The sequence below is a fragment of the Musa acuminata genome, chromosome BXJ3-6 (genome assembly GCF_036884655.1).
Source record: "Musa acuminata AAA Group cultivar baxijiao chromosome BXJ3-6, Cavendish_Baxijiao_AAA, whole genome shotgun sequence".
Lineage (NCBI taxonomy): Eukaryota > Viridiplantae > Streptophyta > Magnoliopsida > Zingiberales > Musaceae > Musa > Musa acuminata.
The window spans coordinates 10,753,279-10,772,902 of NC_088354.1; the positions used below are offsets into that span (position 1 = coordinate 10,753,279).

A 19,624-nucleotide genomic window follows, 5' to 3' on the forward strand; every position below is an offset into this window, starting at 1 on the left:
CACATTCATTTGGTGTCTTCCCGCGTTTAGGTACGTCATAAGCTCTCACCATTCATTTCGTCAGCGTTGTAATAAAGGCAAATAAAAATAAAGATACAGCAAAACCACGACTTCTTCGGTTCGGATAAAAGCTAAACAACAACAACAAATATTTTTGATGTGACGGGTTCTCACGGATAGGGCACACCTACAGTTTGGCAGAAGATCGAAGGGCTTTTCTTTGGTTGAGATGATGTATGATTTATATTTCTTTATAGTCCCGTAGGTGAACCTTCGTTGCTCTTTCCCTTACTGTAGATTAGAGTAGTAATGAATCTATGAGCTTTGAACAAAGAAAAGAAAAATCTAAATGCCCCACCAAATATCCGTGAGAAAAAAAAAGACATCTTCACAAGATTACTTCCATATAATATACAAAATTCTCACCTAATCTAAGATTATACAACTTTCGTAATGAAAATATCGTAATCATGATAATGCGTGCTTACGTGTCTGAAGGAACCACAAATCTTATTGCTTTAGGTCAAAGCAAATTATATATGTTTAGATATATAAATCTTCTCAAAGAAACTAATTGCACTGTTAAAAGTCAATGTCTTACCTGCTCCAGGTGATAAGATCAGTCCAACATCTCTATTTTAATATAGATGAACACGAGTCATTGGCCGTTTCTTTCCTAGATGGAGGGAGCAAATAAAGGGGAGAGAAATATAAATATCTTTTCTCTTTAGACCACCTTATTCCATGTGACATCTTAAGTCGTGCAATAATATATCATTCTTTTGTACATTGTTGTGAATTCGAAATATTTTTATGAGATAAATCTCTCTCTAGTCTATTTATATTTCTTCATCGCATATATGAATGAATATATGATGCATACCGTTCAAATCGAGTTTGGAATCTCAAAGAAGGCCTCACAAAAGGGAGCAGAGCAGCCGCCCCCCCAAGGATTTAGCTTTTATTGTGATAATTACAACATACAAAGATCCCCACTAGTGTTGCGACTCCTTACGGCATAATACATATATACATATATCACACATGCACACAGGAGAAGATTGCAGCAAGCAAGTGCTGCTGCTACATGACGGAGCAAGCAGTAGGGTTGTCATCGCTGAAGCGAGCGCGAGCGTCGTCTCCGATGATGTGGGTTTGTGCCGGCTCCTGGTAGTAGCCATGCAAGCTGGAGTCGTCGTACCCGTGCTTGTGGTAGTTGTAAGACCGCGGAGCGACGTTGAAGAGGAGACGGTGAGCCGGCGTCGGGTGCTGCAGATGGTAGTACTCCTGCGCCTGGACGTTGGTCTCCGCGTTCAGAGGATACGGGCACAGCACCGCCGTGCACCTCGTCTTCCTCACCGCCTCGAGCACCTTCTTCTGGTCCGCCCACCCGATCACCGTCACCTTCTGCATCGCCATGTCTATCTCCACAGCGTCCACCCCTACAACACCATCACAGAAGCCATGAGCTTGGTGGACGGCGAAAGGTTCGGCGACGGTTCTTTGTACCTTGTAGCTTCGAGAGGGCCTTTCGTATCTTGTTCTCACACCCGGGGCAGTCGATGTGCACCCACATCTCCACCATCTGTCCATATTGTTCGGTAGAAAAAGGTTGGAGAATGCTCGATAGAGGAAACAGGATAAGGCAGAACGATAGAGGCTTAATTACCGGCATACTGCAGCACGTCTCGGGTCTGGAACAGTTGGATATGTCTTTGTGCAGAGTTGATCTTACACTCTACCCATAGATGTTTATATAGATAAAGCTGATCGAGTCGCATTGACGACTTGACAGTGACAGAAACAAGGCAGGCTTAGAATAAGGAAGATACCGTTTACCGAGTCTACCGGGACGAAATATACAAGTGTTGGTTCAACCGATCGACGGCGCCTCCCAATCGACAGCTGCCGCGGCTCACTTGAGCCTGTTTGCTTCTCTCCCGGTATCTGCGTGGAGAACTCCGTGAAGGATGAGCGATCGGTCCGACGACGACAACCAAATCGCAGCCATCGAATCCTGGGTTCTGCCACAGGCAACGCCGCTGCTGAGACCGGGAGATCGAGTTAATGTTTGGTGGGGGAGCAGTTGAGGCGTCCACGTCTGCGTAGTATTTAGTGTATTTATTCCTCCCAACTTGGGCTTGCAGCGGGGAAGAGTTCGGGAGACTGTCGATATCGATGACGATGTCATCGGATTTAACTAGTGCAAGTCAGCAGGCAGTTGTGTTGACTGCAGAGCTCTTCTTCCCAGTGAAGTCAGCTGGTTTTGTCTTTAATCATAGGCTGACTTGTTCCGAGTCAGTCAATGTTAAACACCCAAGTAAAAGGATTAGTAACAGCTAGAAATGTCCACCACAGAAAACTTGGATCCATTCATTTTCCCACACGATCATATTAATTAGCACACACAACAAAGACCGTACTAGACAAACAAAAAGTCCCTAACCGAGCGACAATAGGATAAAGACGAGCAAAGATACAGAGTCTTTTCTGCCTAAAACTGCGTTACTGAAGCATCATGGAGCTAAGAATTTTGCGGGGTAAAATGAACTCTGAAAGTTCAAACGAAGATCTCGCGGAGAGTGGCACCCATCAAGCGCCTAAATCAAGTATGTGCTTGGCCACTCTTGGGTATTTTCTTTAGCAACTTATACAAGCCAAATACATTCTTTTCTTGCCATTTATAGGGGATGAAGAATGATCGGTATGTGGCAGGCGACAGCTCTCTGTCCAGGAAAGGTATGGCCGCTAATGTCTGAAACCATTAGATTATGGTCAGAACACGGCAAATGGTCACACTAACATGAGCTAATATGAAAGTTGAAGAAGAAACACCAGAGTTTACCTCCCAAGTTGACAAGTCAGTTCCTCGAGCAGGAAATGGTCGCTTCAGATCTAGCTCCACAAAGAAGGTACAGACTTCAGTGTCCTTCACCTGCGCATCCAGTCAAAGCAGGATTAGCATGGAAAACAAGACGGTGCAAGATCATATAACCAAGAAAATGGTAGGGATATTACGTATTGATCACCGGAAGCCTTGTTCTTGTCGTTGAAATAAGGTGGGGCAGCTCCCATCCCTCCAAAACTAGAATTGAAAGGAAATGGAAGAAGGCCCCTGAATCCATCATCCACCCATCGAACTTCGCTAACATATGATGGTACAAAAAACGAGGAAGGAAAACGGTGCCACTCACTTCCGACACAAAGCACAGAGCCTACATACGAAGATAAAAATATGTCAAATGCATGGATATAATGTGATTTCTTTTTTATTATTGTTACGGGGAGGGTGCGGGAGAGAATCAATGGTTATCAAACATAAGAAAGCATAGGAACGGTAGGATTTTTTTAAAGACTAGCAAAAGTACATTAAAAAAAATGATTCGCCATGACCACTTAGAAATCTCAAGAGCTGAAACTACAAGATTAAGAACTAGAGACAGTTACGATTAGAAACTTCACTTATATAGACATATGGTATGACTTTTCTGGCCTCAGATCATTTTACTATCAGATATAAAAATATCTTACCAGTTCCAGCATCACCATGATGTTCCAAGTGTTTATAAATTTCCAAAGGCGCAGAGTACCCATTAAGAATTGAGAATGTGCGGCTATGTGAGGCACACAATATAAGGCCAAGAAAGATGGGTCTAAGTCCTTTTGCAATCTGTACAGGCAGCCAAGTAGACATCAAGCAGTCTTATGGTTACTCGATCAATCACTGACCTAAAAGATAAGACAGGAGACATTAAATGTACCTGAACAATCAGTGTGTCTTCAACTGCATACTTGTCACGGAAAAGATCAGGAAAACTATCAATGACAGCTGTTGCTGCAATGCATATAAGTGGATAGATTGGATAGAGAAACCTGTAATGCCATAAAACAGACCTTAAAACTGCTAAAGTTAAGATGCAACCTACTGTTATCAACAAATAAGACGAAAACACCTACAGGGACTGGTGATATTTCTAAATGCAAATGTATGCCATTTATGATGCAATCACAGAGAAGATTAACATTGACGATGAGAAATCAGACAAATGGAAGTAAAGAAACAGTGATAGAATGGATAATGAAGAGGCTCATGAACTTGGTAAGTTGCAAGTCAAGGGAAGTTTGACTTGTCCTTTGTCCCAAACAAACGACACAAAACACTTCAATACTAACATTCAGACAAAGCCATAACAATGACAAGGAAAATGACAACAACTAACAACCATTGTAAACATGTTCAAAATCAATCAGGCATGATTCAAATGATTAACCTTATAGAGTAACAATTTTCTAACAAGAACTGTAGATAAATCTGATGATTTGTATGGTACAGAGTGGAAGAAAAAGTGGCTATTACCTTTCTTCTTTATGAGCCTGCAATGACATAAAAGCCAACCAAATATACATGGGAGAGACCACAATGAGCAAATCCGGGGCATATTTCTTCCTCGCAATAGGTAAAATCGCCAAGAAAAGTAAAGCAAGAATGAAGCAGAAATTAAAGTTGTTAAATCCATTCCTAAAATAAAACAAGGGTCCTTCAGTTCCATATAAGTGGCTCTGACCACCTCCTGACACATTATACTGCACCAGGTTGAATACTGAAGATGTCCATCTTGCGTAGCAGTAATAGTCAGCAAGCAATGAGAAAGCCTGGTAACAGAACCCAAAGTCATAACCATAACAAAACTGGATGTGGTAGTTATAGAGCAGAGGTGGAAAAAGAAATCAGTTAATGGTCAGATTTCTTACAAGAATAAGCACAGAGGTTAAAATCCCGGATAAAAATACTTTTTTGAATCCTCCCCTACTCAATGAATAGAATGTGATTGGAAGAAAAACTAGAATAGAGAAAGGCCAGCCGATGATCACTCCAGCAGCAGCAACAGATACAGCCATAGCATACTTCTGAAGAAGGAAGAGAGCTGATGAAAGAGTAACAGCATACATAGAGAAGCTACTAGGTAGAAAACCTGGAGAAGCATTCACAAAAATTAGAGAAGCAAACCATAGAGACAGGAAACAGATAAAATATTCAGCAGAACTGGTTGTCACAAAACAAGGATAAAAAGGAAAACATTTAATAGTTAAGAAAAGAAGGAAATTTGAAGTAAACAAAGCATTAACAGCAAAGAAAATGACAGATGACAGGATAAGAAACTCACTTGTACTTGCAAAGAAACAACCACTGGTTAGGCACAGCATTGCGAGTGTATACCATGCAAGCCTTTTCCCATATTTTCTTGAAAGGGCAACCACCAGAACTGTATCTGTGAAAGTCGAGACAAGACCAAGAAAAAGCCTTACTGAATAAAAGACTCGAACCTGAAATTTCATTAGTGAGGGAACATAATTAGTTAACAAAAACTTTTATATTGAGAATAAGCTAGAAAGAGAGCAAATCTACAATCTATGATGTTTTAATTCACCTTCTCCTCACTGTAGATCAAAGAAGCTGGTCCAGCCACCAAAGCATGGAAAAAGATGTATAAATATGACCGCAAAGCAAACTCAGAGCTGCACAAAGGTAAAAGATGGTTAAAAAAAAAAAAAGTAAGGATTCACAATCCCCAAACCGTAGATTTTTACAGGTCCTTTTAAGCCCAGTGTGAAGAATGTGAAAAGGGTTATTGGGCACACAACTTCATTCTATCAGGAGTTTTTAAAGAATTTTCAAAATAACATAAAACAACCTAAAGAGCCATGACCTAGTTTAGGTAGGTTCGACACCTTTTCTTTTCACTTTGAGCCATCTTAAGAACTTATAACATTCAAAGACAAGTATATAATAGAAAAAGTTCTAGGTACATGATGCATGGGAACTTCAGAACAGTAAAAGTTAGATGTGCTTTTATTGTCAAAAATTGAATTTGAATGGCTGCTTGCCTCCAACTGGACTATCTAAAACATGATTTTGAGCCATCGTAGTAGCCTTTGGTGCTCCACCTACAATTGTCATCATGGCTAAAGCCTACTCTATAAGAACAACACTCTAAGAATATCCAATTAAACCAACATAACATTCTCCTCAATCATCTCTTTTTTCTCCCTTCTCTTCCCTTCTCTCTTTCTACTCCATGTTTTAGCCCACACAATACTTGGCATAATATCTATTTGGCTGTCTCATATACAGACATTCACCAATTTTCAGTAATTCCTACAATCACTGTACATGCTGATGGTAACCAATTCTGAAAAAACATATGATCTATCACCTCCGGCTCCTACAAATGTAAGGACCAAGAACACAATTTCTAAATTGTAATAACACTAGGACCCAGTGCTAATGAAAGCCAAAGAATCATGCTAATCAACAATCTCCACCTGGTCTTTATTTTACAAAAAGCTAACTAGTGCATCCACACCTACAATTGGATCATCTTTCATCATTCTTTTAAGCTTCTTTAATAGCCATTGGTGCTCCACCTAAATCATCTGACAGATCATGCCACACCTGTCCTTCTCATGCTAGCCATAATGCCACATGTCACCTTTAAAACACTACCCATGGTCTTGAAGTCTACTACATCAAGCAAAATTAGATGCTTTCATATTTTTGGGGCATACCTCACTCGCTAGAACAAGGACTGCTCCATTGAACATCTTGATTCTCATCATCCCTAAATCAGCAACATTATTTGCTGAACAATCTGCCAACTGAACAGGGCCTTCTTTTATCTTCAAAGAAACAAAGTAAAAATCCTCCTACATCAAATATGCTGCAAACTATTAGAATCTATTATCCATGCATCATCAAAATTGTCGATACTCTTAGAGACAATTAGGACATCATTGTCTTCATCTCAGAAGCTGTCACATTTGCAATCACTTGGTTCTTTGTAGTAGCCCGATCTCGATTTTTCTTGAGCTTTTGCAGTCCTTCTTTCATCTTCTACTAGATGTGGCCCTTCTGAAGACAATGATTTCAATTTGTCACTATAATCAACTTCCAGAATGAACTTGATCTTGGTCTCTAGTTGCTTCTTTAACATGAGGAGCTTGTCCAACAATCAAAAGTCATTACCATTGCTGATGACTAGCTTATTTAATTTCTTGTTCTACAAAAAATTGATGTCACTTCATCGACCATGAGTGTTTCTTTGTTAGACAGCAATACTGTTACTGGACTTCCATAAGAAACTGGGAGTGAGGTTCAACAGCAACAGGCCATTATCTTATGAGGTTCATATTTATGCTAGTCACATGCACAATATACTTGTTAAACATATCAAGATTTGATGTTAGTCTCTTCTTCCATACTCAACTAATACATTTTTTTTCTTCAAATAGAGCTGATTATAAAGTAATTGACATATAATTTTTTTTTGTTTTTCCTACAAAATCTTAGGGGAGGTTTTATTTAAGATAATATATTGCGCTTAAGAAGCAACTTGATTGTGCCTTTATCTTTCATCTCCAATTCCTACTAATCAGCTTTGAACGACAAACCAATTGCAAGCTGATTTATTTTTTGAACCAATTAATAACTTAGATTTTCAAGATCAATTAATAGCCTAACTTTCTAGAATCAATTAATAACATTATTTTGAGATCAATTAATGTAATCTCGACTACTCAATAACCTAACTTTTCATAATAGTTTTCTTGGAATTAATTTCTATCGCTCTAGGGAATAATGTTAAGCCCAGTACCATTACTTAAGCCTGAAAACCCTAATTGATGCATTAAAGTCAACAAAATACGATTACTTAAGCCTGAAAACCCTAATGATTGCAACACCTTGTTAGAGATTACTGTCCTCGTTCTATGAGAAAGAAATCTTTATACCCTAGCTACCACTAAGTCAATCGACAGAACAATAAAGTGGAGTCAGATCAACAATCAAAATGTAACTATATATAAGAAGCGATCAAACCATTTTCTTGAAATGAAAGATATAAATAAGACAGAAGGCGACGGAGGCATGCCTATACTCCCAGGTCTGGAATCCCGACTTGTAGAGGAGGTAATGGAGGGGCTCCCAGTAATTGAAGACCTCATCGCAGTCGTGGATGATGTTGGAGGTGGCGCTCATGTGTCGGAGCAAACCCAAAGCAAGCGCCGGCAGCAGCCACCCCACCCCCACCCGCTCCTCCTCCTTCTTCTCCCCCTTGTCCTCCTTCGAGTACCGATCCGACGACGATGACGGGGCGTCCCGATCCGCCGCCGGTGGTCGCCGCTGCCGCGCCGCCGAGACGGCCATCGCTGATCCCTCTATCGCTCGTTCTAGTTCGCCCTTGTAGGTGGAAGGGTTTCGGTATTCGGGGGAGGGAGGGATTTATGTTTAAGGTGATCCGCTGGATCAGGTCAAGAGGGCGTTGCTTCGCGGAGAAGAAGAAGCCGTTGCATCTGTCCGTGATCGACACGATAGTTGGTTAAGGATAATAAACTAGTTCGAAGAGACCACCGAAAGTGGACACGTCCTTAAGAAGCTTTTGCGGGAACAAGAAGCAAAGTAGATGCGTTCTTTGGTGTCACGTTGCGTGCACGTGATTCTCGGTATATTATATTCGAAGGGAACAGGTCTGAAATGTATCCTCTGCACAAATAGCAAATCGTATAATGCGAACACAAAATCGATTGAAGAAAGTTACAGGGAGAAACACTGAGATTACCAACAGAACTAACTTCGAACATACAATAGATAGTTTGGCATGTCAAGTTTTAGCCAGAGAGAAGGTTTCTTTCTCTGTTATTTATAATAAGGAAGGCGAAAAACAATAGCCAACTGCATCAGGCATTTACTAACTCAACTCGTTGCAAAAGCCACCACACATGATGCTGCTACTAGAAAGGAACAGTGGATAGATAGATCTATCCGGTGTTCCTCATGCCGGCAGCGATGCCCTTCATCGTCAAGATGAGGGTGTCTTCGAGCCCAGGGGCATATTCACTGGCTGGATTCAATTTCACCAGATCGGCGGCTGGATCGTCAGAATCGACATCCTTCAATATGTGAGGCTTCACATTTATGATGAAGTCAGGATCCCTCATTCGCTTCAGTGTATATGCTTGACAAACATTTAGAGTCGTTATATAGGCATGGCGCAACCGCAGTCGTTGTTTCAGATAAGGATCTCCTTCAAGAAGATCCCTGTGACCGGCAACCTGCAAAAGTTTGCAGAGGTCGTGTTTCAGGATCAGAAAATTGTACGAAATCGATAAGACTAATGGAGAAGCCACTGTATGTACCAAATTTCCTGTTGTTTTATTGGTATTACTTACCCAACAGCACAGGTAGATTAAGTTAGTTTATCCTATGTTCTTATTTTTCTTTTTTAAGTTCGTTTATAAATGAGCAAATGAACAAGGACATACCACAACATTATAGCATTTCCTTCAACCTAATCAACATAAACAGAGAAGTAGAGCTCACCTGAAGAAGAAGCTGTTTTGTCTCTTCATAGTTGGCCCATAGTCGCTCCCCAAATGGCCATAACGCCTCAGAAACAAGCAATTTGTCGTAGATAGCAGCTATTCCTGGATCTCCCTTAGCAAAGACCATCTCAACCAAATCTATTGTAACCCTAAAAAAGGGCCACTCCTTGTACATCTCCTTTAGCATATGAAGATTTCTGATATCCTTGTGCATGACATGCTTGAAAGCTGCACCAAAGCCTAGCCATACAGGAAGATGAAACCTTGTCTGGGTCCAAGCAAAAATCCATGGAATTGCTCGAAGTGATTCTATTCCCCCGCTAGGCTTCCGTTTTGATGGACGACTACCAATGTTCATCCTACCATATTCTGTCTCAGGTGTGGCCTGTAAATTACAAGAAGACAGATTTACATAATGACAGCAATATTCACTGTTTTATGTGAACTGGGCCAAAATAAACATGTGAAATCATGCCGTATAATGTTGACCAAAATTTGAAATTATATTGGACCGTAGATAATAATAGGCATTTGAAATTTTGAAGAAGGTAGGAGGAATGCATGATATAATCAAAAACCAAGCCTGGAAATTAACTAAGTGAAGAAAAGAATAATAACATTACCAGAATTTACATTGTCAAACAAGGGGAATCTGGATAACAGAATTCTTCTAAAATTGTCTACAATGTCTTCTCGAGGATGAGTCATATATCAGTCCAAGGCTCCAAACACTGATTTTAACCAGTCAGACCAAGGACAATTACCGGTATACCCATACTGTAACAGTCCAAACAGTTGCTAAAACCGGTATTAGACCAGGATTAAAATCCTTGCTTTAAACATTTTACTATGAATTAGAGAAATGCAAAATGAATAATAGTATTTGCAAAACCAAGTAAACTAGCAGACGTTCAAACGCACAGCTTCATGATAGTTAACACACATACATTCTAAGCTAAGGCTTTTTGTTTTTCATCCATTATTGGCTAAATATTACTTCTGCAGCAGCATAAATATAGAAAAAAGACTACTTACCAGTCGGAAATATTCAACAAAACGAGGTTCCTTGAAAACTATTGAGCGATACTCCTCTGTGGCCACTACAGTCATCTCATCCATCAGAGCACGCCATTCTGGCTTAGGTGGAATTGGAGGGTGCATACCATGTTCAAGAGTAGCAGCTGTAAATCGTTGAAGTGTTCTAAAGCATAAATGCTCCTCCCCAAATGACTGTTCAATTACTTCACCTTGAATTGTCACACGAAATGATCCATTAATTGTTTCTGGTGGCTGAGACAATATAGCAAGATGTGTAGGGCCACCTCCTCTTCCAACAGTCCCACCTCGACCATGAAACATTGTCAATTTCACACCATATTGCTTAGCAACCTTGACAAGCTCCTCTTGAGCTTTATATAACTGCCAAGCTGCAGAAAGACGACCAGCATCCTTCCCTGAATCAGAATAACCAATCATGACTTCCTGCTTTCCGCTGATCCTGTTCATGTACCAATCTATTGAAAACAATCGGGCTAAAGCTGCAGGAGCGGCCTCAAGATCTGCAAGTTTTTCAAATAATGGGACAACTCTTAGTGGTTTCTTCACACGACACTCACGTTGCAAGAGCTCCACAGCGAGCACATCTGATGGAGCAGTTGCCATTGAGATGATATAAGCCCCAAAACTATCAGAAGGAAGTTCTGCAATAACATGTAATGTCTGCAAAACATCGGCAATTTCCTCTGTTTGTGGAAGGTCAGGACCAAATAGAGGGCGCTTGCCTCTTAGTTCACATAACAACCAGTCCTGGCGTTTTTCTTCAGACCAATCATGGTATGATCCAATTCCAAGATAATTTGTAATTGCATCAAGCACATCAGTGTGCCTATCAGATTCTTGCCTAATATCAAGTCTCACAAGAGAAAGGCCAAATGTGGATACTTGGCGCAAGAAGTCAAGAAGGCTTCCATCAGCAATAGGTCTATCGCCACAAGAGCAGAGTGACCTGTAACAGAGCTCAAGGGGTTCCAGAAGCTACAAAAGGAAATAAATTGTACTGAGAAGATAATACATGATGACTATCTAAAAGAAACCAAAACATCTACATGCGAGTCATTTGAACATGCATGCAAGTGTACATGTAGTCATGTGTGAAGATAAGATGGAAATATTCTGATAAAAAAGGCTGCCAACTGCATGAGGCTACTGCCAATGCTGGAGGATCTGGAAAGGCATGACTGTCTGCAGTTTTATTTCCACATGAGTAGTAACTATCTCATTTTTCAACTCAATGATTCCATATTGTAATGGAGCAACTTTATGGATCAAATTTCACACTCCTAAAACTTAGTATGAGTAACCACGTTGCTTAGATGAAATGCAAAAAGCTTCAAACATGTATTTATAAATATAGTCGTAGCAAGGTTCTGAAATGGAACTTATTTAGAACTTTTCTCTTCTACATGAACAAAACATACTTAAAGATATTGTTCAAATTCAAATGATTAGACAACTAATGGAATCTTCTTCCTAGACCTTTTTGGCTCAAAGTTTGTGAAAGATTTGACAACTATCCAGACAAGCAAAAGATTTGACAGATAACCTGCTCAACGTTTGTAAAAGTTGCATCCTCTGATATGTCTGAAATTCCATTTGTTAACAAATGGCGAGAACGCTCACGTGTATTATACAGCTTATCCCTCACATCACCAAGTATAACACGATATGGCTCACTAGGTGGAACTTGTTTCCAGAATTCTGCATCAAAATTGAAAATTATCAGACTAGAACAATTCAAGCCCCATCCTAACAGACTGAACAATTCCAAGCAATACTTCGGTTCAAATATCTTTCCAGTGTCTCTGTTTAAATTGTACAAAATAAAAGGAATGGATGTTCTAATGAAAATTAGTTATATGATAGAAAAAGAGAGTTATGCACTTTCCTCGGATAAATAAACAAAAGAAGGTAGATCAGAATTTAAATTCAAACCAGGATGTTTTATGAATGCTGTTCAATCTTATCATCAATAAAATAAAGTGCCTAGCCAACCATAGAGGAAGAATACCTAGACTAAGTATTTTTGTATAAACCCACAAAATTGTATAAAACGTATCAAAACAGTATATCAAAACTTGTAGCCAATGACTACTCCTTGTAATAGTATGAAAGTACATTTTAAACTCTATTGCTATTTTACAGAGGGCAGATATATATATATATATATATATATAGAGAGAGAGAGAGAGAGAGAGAGAGAGAGGAGCTAGAGCATGTTAACTAAGAGGGTATATTAGCTCGATTTGTGTTTAATCCCATATTATAATTTCTATTATTATTACAAAACACTTTTGCAAAACATGCTTCTTATCTTAGCTAAAACAACGACATCAATAGTTGCTTTAGGTCTGAATTAAACTACATTTTAAACTCTTACACATATAGAGATGCAAAATGATATGCTCTTCCACACAAAAAAAAGTGCAACACTAAGAGAAATATTATAGGAGTTAATATATATTGTTCCCAGAAAAGCAGCAAATGACATCAAATGAAACTTGAGGAATATTAGGTTCAGTTCCAAGTCAAAGCAATGTATTAGAGTAAGAAAATGATAATCATACTTTACAGTTCATTTATGACTTGTTGTATACTGAGTATACCTATATAGTGCTTTGCATCTTTCTTTGTCGACTGGTGAAGTTCATTTGCTCGTTCTCGAAGTTCATTGGAGCAGCGCCACATAGATAACTACAACATTTTTAAAAAAGGTTAGCAGCATGGAAGGTAAAGAAAAACACTTCCTCAACTGAATGTTACACCAGCAGAGATAGGATAGGATGGTTTATACTTTGTAGTTTGTAGTACCTCAAACATCAAATCTTCTATCTGAGAATAGTACAAGCTTGCAGCTATCATTCTAGCCAACAAGCATACATCCCTTGTGACCTCTGGAGTAACTCTGGGATTTCCTGCATCATTTACACAAACATATTATCACATAAATATTAATATATTCCCACACTAGTGCTGTATTTTCCTAAAGAGTTCTTACTCTGTTGTACATGATCATATAGTAGGCATAAGAAAACTATACACAGATATTCTATGCAAGAGAATAACAAATTTAAGCAGATATCTTCAGAACATATTATACCATCACGATCCCCGCCCATCCAGGAAGAAAACTGAATGAGAGGAGCATTATAAGGGACACGCTCATTTATTCCGATGTTCTTCAGAGCTGTATCAACACGACGCAAAAATTTTGGTACACCTTTCCAAATTGTTTCGTGGAAGTAGCTCATTCCGGCACGCATCTCATCTTGTGGAGTGGGAGGTGTTCTTCGTATTTCATCAGTTCGAAATGCAGCTTGAATCTGCAAACAGACAAAAGGAAAGCTGTAGTAATAAGCATATCATGAGGCCTCAGCCTTTACTTTTTTCTGCTCTCATTAACAATATTATGTTCCTTTCTTATCTTCTCAGACGCCTTTGGAGAAGCCCAGGAGGTAAGTTTCCACTTTCATGTTCCATCTAACTACATATACTTGCTATGAGATTGGAGAAAAAAACTCTTTAGTGGCCATTACCAGTCCTATACATTTATGGCTATAGCTTGACGGAACCAAATGAGAAGGTTCATTTGTCTTAAACAAGGTCATAAGCATCAATAGGAGATAACTCTGAAAGTGAGCATTTAAGAAAAATATTAGTCTTATAGAGCTTAGTAGTATAGAAGAGTTAAGCTATAAATTGGTATAGTACACTATTTAAAGGAAAAGATCTCCAATGGTCATTCCAAATATATTAAACCAATATCTTGAATAGCCATACTTAAAACTGATCTAACTAAAAGAAAGGAATCCATTCAAAATTTGTTTCTTAGCCTCAAGAAGATTCAATAAGATTCATACATTCATGCACAGCTTCATATATCTAACAACTAGAACATACGACAGACCTTATCTAGAAGCTGATGAGAGAGTTATAATACAACGTGTTGTTGGCTTCACTTAGAAACAAAGCTAACCAGGCCATAGCTAATTAACAATTGGATTATGTACAAGTTCATTAAATATCAATATCACAAATTCATTGGACAACAATAAGATTTTGTTCCCTGGTACAATGGCAAGGTTACTCCTTTGTGACCTGGGAAACAAGGGTTCGAGTCACAGCAACAACCTCTTTAAATATTTAAATGTAAGGCTGCATACATTGGCCCTCCCCATACCCCGTATTGGCGGGAGCCTCGTGTACTGGGCACGCCCTTATTACTATATAACGAAGGAGTTATACAACCAAGTTACCTCTCTCTGAAGAGCTTCATCGAGCTCATGCTGATCATCAGGAGTTATATCCTTGGCTGTCAGTTGTGTCAAGCAATTCCTTATCCTGTATGTCAAATATTGTAAATAGAAAAAGTTAATAATATTTGCTGAACCACATAAGAGTACTTATGCCACCTTTAGTAAAAACTGAACTGGCTGATCACAAAACATGTGAATGAGAGTCTATGGTGATTGTCACAGAGGAGACAAACGCATACAAGAAATTTTCAAATATGAGTATGTCTAACAAGCACATTAGGAGCAAAATGTCTGATATTGTCATGAGAATGGATTTTCTAAAGAAAATTGTCTCAGGTATATCGCCAAGAGCTTTTAAAAAGACCTGCCATGTTTCTGAAGCAGTGATCTCCTGATTGATTGTGTTGGATGTGCAGTTAAAACCAGATCAACTGTCTGGTTCTTCAGAGCATCAAAGACCTCCACTGGTGATTTATGCAGTTGCTCGACAAGCCTTTTAAGAGTCTCTTCGATGTCGGATTCAGTGGTTGCATTACTTTCATCCACAAAATCTCCCTTTTTCAGCTTGTTCCTCCTGCGGTGGGCAATCTGAACCTCCTCAGCCAGATTGCCCAAGTTGAGCATGTGGGAGAAGGAGCTGGCCACCAAGATAGAGTCACCAGGGTCCAGACTCATCAGCACATGCCCCAGTTCATCCAGCTTACTCAGGTCACGTGTCCCTTCGTACTTAGCAGATATCTCATAGCACTCTTGAACCTACAGAGTAAATGCAAAATCTATATTGCAGATCGGAATAGCTAGAACACAAAACAGATAGGCATAAATGGATTCACCAAAGCTTCACAAAAATGAATTATGAGTACAATGGGAGATCTAAAAAATATCTGTATCATCTTTCTGAAGAACTAACAAAAACACACGATTCTTATGCATTGATCTACAAAGAGCAACCATTTAATTATAAATGTATATATATTTTTTTTCCTTCTTTAGGGTTGCATCTCCGAACTAAAGAATCTCACAAAACTCGTAAAGAAAAGGGCTGCCGCAGATCGAAATTAACGCTTAAACAAATAGTAAGAATGCGTTTTACTTGACAATCTGAAGCATCGACGATTATAAAGATCGAAAGCTTCCACGGCAGATCAAGAAAACACCTCGAAACAAGATTCGACCTTTCCGATGAATAACGACTCAAAACAGTTGTACAGGAAATTGACAAGAATTTGGGTACCGTGTCCCTCAGATCTTCGCCGTGCAAGCTCTGGAGGATGTCGAGGAAGCGATCCACGAGAAGCGCATCGTACTCCACCAACTTATCATCCTCGGAGACCTTCCCCGGCGCCAGAAGCCTCAGCTGCGCGTCGATGGACGCATGCCTCTCCATCGAATAACGCGACATCTATCCCAGACCTCACACCTAATCCTTCGCTCCCACAGCCCTCCCGATAATACCTACAAACGTTATTGAAAGAAACAAAGATCGAATGGCACGAGAAGCTCGCCTGTGGTGGGGCAAATGGCGGAAAACAGGAGCAAATTCGCTCCGCACGTCCTTCGATGCCCACCACCGGATCCGAAGAGAACAAAGACTTGATCTTTATGTGGTTTTCTGCTGCTTCAACTCTTGTAGATCATCAAAGATGGAAAGAGAGAATGAGCGAGAACAACGATCGGCTTTGGTTCACTGAATGGCCAGCGTCGTCGTATGTAAAGGTGTGCGATTTGACTACCTTTTATGCTGGCCATATTGGAACTCGGAATCTTCGTAGCCGTCAAGCTTTCGTTTAGATCCAGTGAGAATATCCAGTGACCGACCCAAAAGCTGTTGAGCGCCCGCTACAACCTAAACTGCCATTCTTATATCAATTATTATTATTATTATTTTATTTTTTTTATTTTTATTTATTTATTATATATATATATATATATATATATATATATATATATATAGGGACAGTGTTCTTTTATTTTGATAGAGAAATATCATGCCTTTGACCTCAACAATGCATCAAGAGAATGACATTTGGAACAATAGAGTTATTAATGGTCTCATAATATTTAGACTTAATGCACCATTATAAGGATAATTATGATCGAATAACTCACTTAATCATCCTTGATCTCTAATTACATTTCTGATTCTCACAATTGTATTTTTGGATCTCATAATCATTTATGACGTCATCAAAACCTCATGTACACTGCTACTTAGCATTTGATAAGACTATCTTCATATTCGATATTGAACTGAATAACTCGATCACATTTATTGATTTTGTCGAGTCTCTACAAACACTTTCACCTCTCACTTTCACCTCTCACTTACCTATGACATTTATTGATTAGATCTGAATTATTGTTCATATCGGACAAATAAAATCTGAATTAATATATTTTTTAATCCAAAATCATTACTTAGGCATATGATTTCTCTATCGACTCTGTCCTCATACGACGATATGATGTGTCAATTACCTCATGAAAATTGCAGGTGAACTCACTTTTTATGTAGTTTATGTTGCTCGATCTGATGGAGGCAAATCTTGGACTTTCATGGACAAAAACATTATGACAAACCCTGAAGTCTTTCTACCACTCGAGACAAGTGTTACTAAGCTTATCATCTTTGCAATGGCCAGTGAAATGACTCCCACTTGGTCATGTTATGGTGGAATCTGGTCACATGTACATCACCTGTACCTAATCGGAAGCATATGCATAAGCCAAATCACGGGACATGTCATGCATGTTCTCCTGCCCTACACTGTCATGTCGTGATAGGTCACACTAACTTGCAATAATATTCGAAGAGTTGATGGTTTTGTGTTGTGGTTTCAGGTTGGCATGATGGTGTGGTGATCAAATAAATGGTTCTCGATTTGGATCAGCATGAGCACAACTCCTTAAACAATGCAACCTTTTCATGATAGTATTTCTTGATAGAAATGGAGTAGGGCTTTGTTAGGTAGATTGGATTCTTAATTACAGCAACATTATTTATAGTACAGTGGAGCTGGGTGTTGTTTTATTGGCATAGCAGGTGATATTTAATCGAGTATGCGTGCATATAATAAATGGGCACACTCCTCCATAGTTATTCAAGTAATTAAAGCCTGAATTAGATTCATGTAGGTATATATAGTATGCTTATATTTGATGTGGCAGGAACAAGACACTATTAACAGTTTGCCAGTGATAGGTTATATACTTCGTGTTTGATCTGTGTTTGACGTGATCTCAAAGATTTAAGCTGCTACTTTACCACTGTTGTCAATTCACCTGAGTGCTCAGCAATGATAATATGACACATGTAATAATATAAAGAAAGATCAAGGATATATAAGACTATTATTATTAGCATGAGTTTTGTATTGATACATTATAAGATATTCTGCGAAGATTTTATTGGGATTTACATAGTTGAACCATAATTATTTGTAGTTGTTCTTTTACCATTGCGATTTCTTGTAAGGTCGATCCAAGTCCACTGGGCGCTGGGTCTGGGAATCCACGTCCGCGAGAATGCCACCCTCACCGTCGGCCGCGTTGTTTGTTCCACCGGCACCGCCAACATAGGCGTCGTCGGCCTCGAGATCACCGTGCAAGGCAACAGCGTGCTCTACGACTCGAAACGGCGGTTCGTGTGGCAGAACTTCGACCACCCCACCGACACGCTTATGGTAGGCCAGTCCCTGCGCGTCGGTGGCAGCGCGTTCGATGGCAACTTGGGCAAGTACAGCCTCGTCATGGAATCGCACGGGCTGGCTTTGTACATCAACGGCGTCACCACTAACCCGCTCCCTTACTACTACTACTCCGACGGCATGTTTGGAATCGCCAAGAGGCTAACTCATGTAACTTTTACTTCGTCGCCGGCGATCGGTAACGCAACCTCCTACGAGCTGTCGTTGGTGACGAACTCCGGCTAACTCAAGTACGGTAGCCGCCTATCGTTTTTCCGGGAGCCGACGGCAACCTGGCGACCGGGACTGGGGCCTGGGAGACGACCTTCGCCTTCTTCTCCAACGAGATCGAGACGCTGAGCGCGTGCGCGCTGCCGAGCAGGTACGGCGACTTCGGGGTCTGCGAGAACGAGATGTGCGTGTCTTACCCCTCACGGAAGGGATTGCGGGGGTGGAGCAGGAGCTGTGCGGGGCCAAAGCTGGGCGACTGCAGCAAGGATGTGGACTACTACGAGGAGGGGAGGGGGACGGTGGAGCTGCAGGAATGAATGCAAGACGAGGTGCAGCGGCGACTGCAAGCGTCTGGGGATCCCGTACCGGAAGGAGTCTCCAGTGCCTGGGACATCGGCCAAAGTCTCGCCGTCGTCTCATTCGGTCTACGTCAAGTTCATGCCCATGCTTGTTTGTCCACAACAATGATGACCGAATAAAGCTGCCAGTTCAAGTAAGCCCCACCAGAACTTGATCTTATCCAGTGCTTCGTACTCAGCACGAGCACTTGGCCGATAACACGGTGCCGTGTTTCCTCATCTCAGCACAAGTGGATTGATGGAAACCAGCTCACGAAGAAGATATCATTGCTGCTTTATCATTAAAAGAACACCCTATTGCCATTACTAAAACTAATGTCTCTCCGTCTTTTCTCTTTCTTGGAATTTTTGGTACAGACAGTACCAAAAACGAATTATTCGATTATGTGGTTTCCAGGTGTATTTTTATTAATTATATCCAATCTATATTGTCCTACCTCTATATAGTTTGACCTGCACCTCTGGAAGCCCTTATTTGTGAATGGATTTTGTGGTGGATGAGGAAGATCATGCCGTCTATACTAACTCGAGTCGCCAAGAATCACATGCTTATGATGTATTTTGCAGGCTTTCAACTGAGAATAAAGCCTAATGAATGAATCAACGAGTTACTCTGAAGCAGGAGCTTGAAATCATGCCAACTCCGAGGCTGTGTGTG

General features: G+C 40.1%; 4 protein-coding genes across 5 annotated transcripts; 1 reads left to right on the top strand and 3 right to left on the bottom strand.

Moving 5' to 3' along the window:
• Positions 1-905: 905 nt before the first annotated feature.
• Positions 906-1,749, bottom strand: LOC135641290 (heavy metal-associated isoprenylated plant protein 28-like). The gene is made up of 3 exons (XM_065156597.1): positions 1,670-1,749; positions 1,510-1,585; positions 906-1,442 (listed from the first exon to the last, which is right to left on the bottom strand). The coding sequence occupies exons 1-3, from the start codon at positions 1,673-1,675 to the stop codon at positions 1,084-1,086; spliced, it is 441 nt and encodes a 146-aa protein (XP_065012669.1). The 5' UTR covers positions 1,676-1,749; the 3' UTR covers positions 906-1,083.
• Positions 1,750-2,346: 597 nt separating this feature from the next.
• LOC135641291 (dol-P-Man:Man(6)GlcNAc(2)-PP-Dol alpha-1,2-mannosyltransferase-like) lies at positions 2,347-8,243 on the bottom strand. The gene is made up of 10 exons (XM_065156598.1): positions 7,929-8,243; positions 5,430-5,517; positions 5,166-5,325; positions 4,753-4,973; positions 4,358-4,653; positions 3,762-3,873; positions 3,532-3,670; positions 3,019-3,215; positions 2,846-2,935; positions 2,347-2,755 (listed from the first exon to the last, which is right to left on the bottom strand). Exons 1-10 carry the CDS (start codon positions 8,201-8,203, stop codon positions 2,606-2,608), a joined length of 1,728 nt encoding a protein of 575 aa, XP_065012670.1. The 5' UTR covers positions 8,204-8,243; the 3' UTR covers positions 2,347-2,605.
• A 317-nt stretch (positions 8,244-8,560) lies between these two features.
• On the bottom strand, positions 8,561-16,520 carry LOC103987812 (phosphoenolpyruvate carboxylase 2). 2 transcript variants are annotated; one of them, XM_009406232.3, is made up of 11 exons: positions 16,424-16,520; positions 15,925-16,316; positions 15,055-15,446; positions 14,691-14,775; positions 13,535-13,757; positions 13,246-13,349; positions 13,041-13,128; positions 11,981-12,135; positions 10,414-11,412; positions 9,377-9,763; positions 8,561-9,108 (listed from the first exon to the last, which is right to left on the bottom strand). In XM_009406232.3, the coding sequence occupies exons 2-11, from the start codon at positions 16,090-16,092 to the stop codon at positions 8,815-8,817; spliced, it is 2,895 nt and encodes a 964-aa protein (XP_009404507.1). In that variant the 5' UTR covers positions 16,093-16,316; positions 16,424-16,520; the 3' UTR covers positions 8,561-8,814. The 2 variants fall into 2 exon arrangements, with proteins under 2 accessions (XP_009404507.1, XP_009404506.1); XM_009406231.3 differs by lacking the exon at positions 16,424-16,520 and having other exon boundaries at positions 15,925-16,407.
• Positions 16,521-17,540: 1,020 nt separating this feature from the next.
• Positions 17,541-18,924, top strand: LOC135640849 (epidermis-specific secreted glycoprotein EP1-like). The gene is made up of 3 exons (XM_065155623.1): positions 17,541-17,548; positions 18,166-18,547; positions 18,637-18,924. Exons 1-3 carry the CDS (start codon positions 17,541-17,543, stop codon positions 18,922-18,924), a joined length of 678 nt encoding a protein of 225 aa, XP_065011695.1.
• The last annotated feature ends 700 nt before the right edge of the window (positions 18,925-19,624 follow it).

Excerpts from the sequence above, each read along its gene's own strand:
- LOC103987812 (XM_009406232.3), bottom strand. The coding sequence starts at position 16,092 with ATGTCGCGTTATTCGATGGAGAGGCATGCGTCCATCGACGCGCAGCTG. Across the intron at positions 9,764-10,413 it reads TTGTTGAATATTTCCGACTG|GCCACACCTGAGACAGAATA; the intron begins GTAAGTAGTCTT and ends TGTAATTTACAG. Across the intron at positions 9,109-9,376 it reads CAAAACAGCTTCTTCTTCAG|GTTGCCGGTCACAGGGATCT; the intron begins GTGAGCTCTACT and ends AAACTTTTGCAG.
- LOC135641291 (XM_065156598.1), bottom strand. The coding sequence starts at position 8,203 with ATGGCCGTCTCGGCGGCGCGGCAGCGGCGACCACCGGCGGCGGATCGG. Across the intron at positions 5,326-5,429 it reads TGATCTACAGTGAGGAGAAG|GTTCGAGTCTTTTATTCAGT; the intron begins GTGAATTAAAAC and ends ATGAAATTTCAG. Across the intron at positions 2,756-2,845 it reads CTGACTTGTCAACTTGGGAG|ACATTAGCGGCCATACCTTT; the intron begins GTAAACTCTGGT and ends TAATGGTTTCAG.
- LOC135640849 (XM_065155623.1), top strand. Across the intron at positions 18,548-18,636 it reads TCGCCAAGAGGCTAACTCAT|CCGCCTATCGTTTTTCCGGG; the intron begins GTAACTTTTACT and ends CAAGTACGGTAG.
- LOC135641290 (XM_065156597.1), bottom strand. Across the intron at positions 1,443-1,509 it reads GGCCCTCTCGAAGCTACAAG|GGGTGGACGCTGTGGAGATA; the intron begins GTACAAAGAACC and ends ATGGTGTTGTAG.